This window comes from Guillardia theta, assembly GCF_000315625.1.
Source record: "Guillardia theta CCMP2712 unplaced genomic scaffold GUITHscaffold_14, whole genome shotgun sequence".
NCBI classification, from domain to species: Eukaryota; class Cryptophyceae; order Pyrenomonadales; family Geminigeraceae; genus Guillardia; species Guillardia theta.
In genome coordinates, this window is record NW_005434660.1 from 850,832 (window position 1) to 857,196 (window position 6,365).

Here is a 6,365-nt window from a genome sequence, read left to right on the forward strand (position 1 = left end):
GCAGCAGCAGCAGCAGCAGCAGCAGCAGCAGCTGCAGCAGCACCAGCACCAGCAGCAGCAGCGGAGGACGAGGAGGAGGAGGTGCAAGAGGGGGAGGAGGAGGAGTTGGAAGAATGTACCGGGGAGTGTAGGAACGAAAGAGGGGGAGAGAAAAAGTCTAAGACGTTGACCTGTATGACGTCAGGGCCTGGGCAACAGAAGCAGGATGCGAAGTATCGAGCCTCGTACCTTGTGCGGATATGATGTAGGAGGAGGAGGAGGAGGAGGAGGAGGAGGAGGAGGATTGATTTTTGGTCCGCCATGTAGGAATCATCATATTTGTGCCCAGGGGGAGGTATACATATTCCTTCACTCTCTCCCCTCTTTCTTCTCCTTGCCTCTTCCTCCCTCGCTCCACCTTCCTCCTCCCTTCTCACTCCCCTCTTCTCCTCCCCTCCCTTCGCTCCACAGCTCCTCCCTTCCCCTCTCTTCTCTCCGTGTTGCTCACTGTTGTCCTGCAGGTTCAGAGGTACAAGTCAGAGCTGGGAAGAGTCGAAGTTCAGCTGCTCGCCCCTGTCAAGGCAGGCGAACAGGTGGAGCTGAGAAACTCCTCTACCTGCTGGGGCTGAGCTGGGCTATCCTATCAGATCTTCATCTACTACGGCGCGTTGAGCACAGCGTCCGAGCTCACTCGCTTCGGCTTCTGCGACCGAGACAACCCCAACGACACCGTGAGGCTTCCTGCCCTGTTCCCAGCTCCTCCCCAGCTCCCCACCAGCAGCTCCTCACTAGCAGCTTCTCCTTCCCTCCTCTCCCTCCTCCTTCCCTCCTCCTTCCCAGCTCGCCACACCACGCCACTCTACCAAACTTCCTTACCCCTACACTCACTCCCTCCTCCTTCACAACTCCCTCCCTCCGCCATCCACCATGGAGCGTCCCAGCTCCCTGTCAAGGACGCGCTACCTGGCTGACCGCAGACCACCAGGTCCCCTTCGAGCTGGACTTGTCTGAGATGACCGAGCTGCAGCGCAAGGCCATGGAGGTCTGGGAGTTCCGGCCTGACGTCCAGCAGGTCGGACCCCTCCTCCAACCACAGCGACCACCCCGTCCCCTGTTTGAGCTCAGCTGAACGCATCCGCAGCTCCTCAAGCGCGACGGCCTGCCCTCCTGGCGCCTCCTGGCGATGCTCCGCATCCTCCACCTGTCCCCCAGCTCCTCCGCCCCCGCGCGCTGCTGACTGGAGATGCTAGGGGGAGCGACAAGGATGACGTGGAGGTACTGGAGGAGATCGTGAACAAGAATGTCAACCCAAGGAAAGCCGCTGCTCCCTCTTCTCCCTCCCTCCCGTCCTCTCCCTTTTCTTCCCCTCCCACCCCTCTCTCACTTCTCCTCTTCTCTACCGTGGGTTTGATCCTTTTCTCTCTTTCCCTCTTGCATTCCCGCTCACTCTCTCATCCTCCTTGGTTCCCTACCTCCCCTCCCCTCTCCGCTAACCATCCCATCTCTCTTCTCCTCCCTCTTCTCCTCTCTCTCCCTCCTCGCCCCTCCCTCCCCTTCTTTCTCTGCCTCCTCTCCTTGCTCTCCTCATCCTCGCAGCAGGAACCAGCTCTCAGTGGCCAACGAGAAGCTTGTGTGGGGGACCATGGAGGAGCTGCTCAACGCCGTGACAGCAGGATACCCGACGAGGCTAGAGGAGGACATCAGCCGCCTGGAGGAAGGAAAGCGAAGCTCTAGGTGAGAAGAGGGGCTGGAGGAGGAGGAGCGAGCTGAAGGAGGAGCGAGCAGCATGTCGGCCGGCATGATCGCGTGCATCTCGCACGTGATCTCGCAGAAGCTCATCGTGGAGGAGAACCTCAAGACGGTCAAGAACAAGATGATGAACCTCCTCACCCAAGACCAATAATGCTCGTCAGAACGGCACGTCTCTCCTCCCTCATCTTCTTCCTCCCTCACCCCTCACCCCTTATATTCCTCCTTCCTCCTTCTCTTCCTGCCTCCTCCCTCCTCAGAATCTCCCCTACATCCCCCGTCTCGTGCTCCTCCATCTCTCGTCCTTTCATCCTTCATCCCCTCTTCACATACCATACCCGAAGCGCCGGTGACACCATCTCTTCCTCTCCCACCTCAGTCCCTCCCTGGCTCTCCCCTCTCCTAGTAACTTTCCTAATTGCTCCTCGTCTTCTCTATAAATCTGTCCCTCCCTGTTTCTTCAGTAAGAAGCTCGAGCTGTTTCCTCTCGTTTCCTTCATTCCTCTCGTTAGCGAACAAGATTTTCATCTCCTTGCACTCAGTCGCTGTCGCTCACGCTCCCACTGTCGCTCTCGCTAGACTGCAGGTGGGTAAGTTCGTCAGCTGGGTAAGAGCTCTGCGTGCAGTTACCTTTGCTTGCTTCGCCGCAGCCGCTTTCTTCGCAGCATTCAAGTTTACAGCACTCTGAACGAGATCGTCAGTGAAGGAGAGAGGAAGGGAGTGAGTGTATCGAAAGATGAGGTAAGGAGGGAGGGCAAAGGAGGGAAGAGAGGAGGGAGGAAGAACACGACAGGACAGGGGGGAGGAAGATGAATAAGAGGAAAGGAGAGAGATTTCCTCACCTTTCCCTTTCTTCGAGCGTTAACTGATACCTTGGGCGCCCTTTTCTTGCCCTGTGGAGGGCTCAGTGTTGGAGAGAGAGACAGAGCAGAGGGGGGGTTCGACAAGAAGAACATGTGTACAAAGGAGGAGGAGAACGACGAGGGCGAGGAGAAGAGGAGGAGGGGAGGGAGAGGTCGACGAGCAACCGACCGTCTTAAATCCCTTATCTGTAAACTTTCCCTGGCCTCTCTCCCGCGACGGAGGAGGTCCCATCATCATCTCAGCCATCGCCGCCATCATTTCCTCCATTCCAGCAAGATCCTGCAAGTGGCACGAGGATTCTCAAGTGAGGAAGAGAGTCAATGGGAGGGAACAAGACGTACGTGTCCGCTCTGAAGTTCCTCGTACCAACTCATGGCCTCCTTCTTGTAGTTCTGAAACAAACATTTCACCACCGGCATAACCATCTCCTCCTCCTCCTCCTCCTCCTCCTCTTCCTCCTCCTCCTCCTCCTTTCTCTCGCGTTCACTTCTTCTCCCCTCCTCACACTTCAACTCTTTTCATTTTCATCCATCCCGTCTTTCTATCTCTTTGGAAACGTCCAACCATTCTATCATCAAACGACAAACATTGACATCATTCTGTAAGATCATCTGACCTTTTCAAAGTGAGCTCGCAAGATATTCCGTGTTGAGAATTGCTGTGTATGCCGATCAGATTTCAGCTTTCAAACAGCATCGCAGTCCCACCTTTCCATCCAAAGTACAGACAAATTTCTTTGGTCCGATCTTGACACAACTCTCAGTCTACCGATACACAAACACCGTCAGCACACCTGCTCGCTGTGCGCATCCATAAACTCTTCAAGTATCTCTTCCTCCTGCAACTGCATGAGAAGTGAACAGGTGAGAGACAGCAGCCCTTGCCTCGTCCGATCCTAGATTCTCCATATCAAACATCCCCGGCATTCCCATCCCCGGCATTCCCATCCCCGGCATTCCCATTCCCCCCGGCATGCCGCCCATGCCCTTCATGAAGATAAAGTCGTCCATGTCATCATCGTCCATGAACATCGCCGCGCCTACAGGACAAGAAGGTACCCGATGTCAACAACACGAAAAAACATCAGGCAGTATGAACAACCATCGGATGGTCAAAACAATTATCACATAACAAAAACAATCAGATTGTGAGAAAAACTTTACCGAACATCTGTCCGAACATGTTCATGAAGGCATCGAGGTCCATATCGTCGTCCTACGACGAACTCAGCAACCATGGGCGCGAGTCCCGACCAGACTTACCAGGTCTTCCGCATCACCAAACTTATCGTATCTATCTCGCTTGTCCTTATCAATCAACACGGAATATGCATGGCTGATCTCTTGGAACTGGTTGAAGAAAGCCATCAAACTACCAAGTGCCCATCTATCAACGTTTCACCTTGGCCTTCGCGTCTGGATCATCGGGATTCTTGTCAGGATGCCATTTCTGTCTTTGGATCAGGCACTGGTAGACCCAAGAGCAACACCGTGTTCTACCATCGCAAGCTTCCTGTAAGCTTTCTTGATCTCGTCCTCCGACGATGCTCGTTGAACGCCGAGCACCTGAGTTGCCGTCACGTAACAAGTCATGACACCCAGCAGGGAGGTACCTCATAGTAATCCTTCGACATTGCAGATGATGCTACTGCCTCCTGCAACATCGTGAGAGCCTCGTCTCATTGAGCTCTGGCAAGCCAGTGTGCCAATCAACGTGCATGTTTCGTCCAGCACGTATTCTTAGTTGCTTCTGGTGACATGAGACTATCGATCGATCCTGTTTAGATTGCAGAACGTCCGTAGCTCTCATAAAATCTCTCACCAAACTCATTCTCTCACTTCACTTCTTCTGCTTCTACCAGCCATTAACCCCTGCCCCACCCTGCCCCCTGCATTCCCTGACTCTTATTTCTCCTCCATCATCTTTCCCTTCCAATCCATCTCCTACTCCTCCTCCTGACATACTCTTCCTGATGAAGATAGCTTTCTCCCTCCCATTGTCTACATCGCCGCCTCCATCGCCGCCTCCTCCCTTCCTCCCTCCTCTCCTTCCTGGTCTTTGCAGCATTGCGCGGGAAACCGCACTGGCGAAACAGTACCCCACCCGTGCTCGAGTTTCTCAGGTTCATGGACCCCTTCATTATGAAGTACCCCCTCTTTTTCCATAATTAATGACCCCTATATTCCCTCAAGTACCCTGTATTTGACTACCCTCTACCTCAGTCCAAGTACCCCCACATGGTCCACACCCCCCATGGAAATTCTCAAATAAGTGCTCTCCCTGATATTTCAAACCCCAAGGAAAGGGGTAGGGTACTTGAAAAATGTGGGTGGGGGGTTATACGGAAAAATCCATTAAGGCAGAGAAATAGACATTTCAATATCTGATGGGGGGTAGGGGTCACTTGAATGGGGGTAGGGGGTATGATAAGTAGGGGTGAGAAATTTGATAATCCACGCGCATGGAGGTGAGTTCCAGGAACTTGGGCGATATGAGCAGCAGCAGCAGCAGCAAGCAAGCAGCATGCAGGAGCAGGAGCAGCATGCAGGAGCAGGAGCAGCAAGCAGGAGGGGGAGGACGAGGACGAGGACGAGGGAGGGAAAGGAGAAGAGGAGACGAGAACAGGAGATGATGAGATGATGAGATGAGGCAGATGAGACAAGGAGAAGATGATTAAGTACAGACCCGAGTGAGGAGAGGGTAGGGCAGGAAGAGATGGGGAGGAGAAGAAACCAACCATGGGTCCAGACAGCGAGAGGATAAGAGAGGAGGGAGGAGCGATGGATGGCTGGAGAATTTCTGTGTGTTAAGTAGTTTTGACCTCACCCCAGTCCATCTGTTCTGTCTCTGACGTCTGTATGTTCTAGGAGCTCGGATCGCTGTTAGACAAGCTTTCAATCGGCTCTGAGAGCGAAGCTTTCATCTCGTAAGAAGCCCTCCCTCCCCGCTCTTCTCCTCTTTCCCTCCCCACTTCCCCTCTCACCTCACCTCCCTGCTTTTACCCGTCTCTTCTCTTGTGGTCCTCGCTCCTCCTCGTCTCAGCTACCGTCTTCCATGCTCCCTTGGCTCCCCTTCACACCATCTCCCTCCTCTCTCGCGTCCATGTCCGGGTGTTGAAGCAGCGCACGCGTTGTGATGTGCTGCTTTGGAGTGATCTGAGCGCAGACAGGAAGGGTTCTGGACTAGCGAGGGGGGGGAGACAACCCAGGTAGACAGCTTGCCTGCCGCCATGAGTATGACGATATCGGACAGCGAACTGCGCTCCTCTGCTGAACAGGAACCATGGCTGCCTCAAGACGGAGCAGAAGGAGAATGCGGGGATCCTTGAGCGGACCTCCAAATGGCCTGCGCTGTGTGGGGCAGATGCGGTCAAGAGTCTTCCAAAGGTGAGATGAGGAGGAGGGAGGGGAGAGTAAGGGCACAGGGGGGAAGAGGAGGAGAAAGCAAAGAAGGAAGGTGTTGATCCAAGTGTTGATGAAATTGGGAAACGGGAGAAAGAGCAACAGGAACAGATTGAGGTAGTGGGCACAACGAGGGTCAAATTGTCAGAGGAGGTGGAGGAGGAGGAGGAGGAGGAGGAGGAGGAGGAGGAGAAGTGGATTGAAAGTCTGGTGTGCGCGGCGATGATCGTTTGTCCAGGTCCAGCCAGTGAAGGGAGCAGGGACGAGCGAGAGCATCCTCTGGAGAGACGCGGAACGAACGTGAGAAGAGGAGGAGCATGAGAATGAGAGGAGGAGCAGAGGTGCAGGTGGAGGTGGAGGAGGTGGAGGAGG

The 6,365-nt window shown here is 54.4% G+C and overlaps 3 protein-coding genes across 3 annotated transcripts in view; 2 read left to right on the plus strand and 1 right to left on the minus strand.

Annotated features, from left to right (window-relative positions):
• The window catches only part of GUITHDRAFT_135258 (hypothetical protein), a gene marked incomplete at both ends in the record, with an annotated part of 2,921 nt that extends 1,039 nt beyond the window's left edge, over positions 1-1,882 (plus strand). The window contains 6 exons of the mRNA XM_005837564.1: positions 501-572; positions 627-710; positions 965-1,051; positions 1,121-1,182; positions 1,579-1,713; positions 1,765-1,882. Coding sequence (XP_005837621.1) covers positions 501-572; positions 627-710; positions 965-1,051; positions 1,121-1,182; positions 1,579-1,713; positions 1,765-1,882 — 558 coding nt within the window. The remainder of the gene's footprint in view (positions 1-500; positions 573-626; positions 711-964; positions 1,052-1,120; positions 1,183-1,578; positions 1,714-1,764) is intronic.
• A 329-nt stretch (positions 1,883-2,211) lies between these two features.
• Positions 2,212-3,510, minus strand: GUITHDRAFT_151209 (hypothetical protein). Its single transcript, XM_005837565.1, has 9 exons — positions 3,477-3,510; positions 3,386-3,430; positions 3,300-3,338; positions 3,209-3,250; positions 2,934-2,984; positions 2,761-2,871; positions 2,571-2,621; positions 2,359-2,412; positions 2,212-2,308 (listed from the first exon to the last, which is right to left on the minus strand). Exons 1-9 carry the CDS (start codon positions 3,498-3,500, stop codon positions 2,267-2,269), a joined length of 459 nt encoding a protein of 152 aa, XP_005837622.1. The 5' UTR covers positions 3,501-3,510; the 3' UTR covers positions 2,212-2,266.
• A 2,422-nt stretch (positions 3,511-5,932) lies between these two features.
• Positions 5,933-6,365, plus strand: part of GUITHDRAFT_161851 (hypothetical protein) — a gene marked incomplete at its 5' end in the record, with an annotated part of 1,954 nt that continues 1,521 nt past the window's right edge. The window contains 2 exons of the mRNA XM_005837566.1: positions 5,933-5,978; positions 6,232-6,293. Coding sequence (XP_005837623.1) covers positions 5,933-5,978; positions 6,232-6,293 — 108 coding nt within the window. The remainder of the gene's footprint in view (positions 5,979-6,231; positions 6,294-6,365) is intronic.

Coding starts and splice junctions, on each gene's coding strand:
- GUITHDRAFT_151209 (XM_005837565.1), bottom strand. CDS start 3,500: ATGGAGAATCTAGGATCGGACGAG. Junction 3,431..3,476: donor AGAATCTAGGATCGGACGAG/GCAAGGGCTGCT, acceptor ATGCAGTTGCAG/GAGGAAGAGATACTTGAAGA. Junction 2,622..2,760: donor CAGATAAGGGATTTAAGACG/GTCGGTTGCTCG, acceptor AGCCCTCCACAG/GGCAAGAAAAGGGCGCCCAA.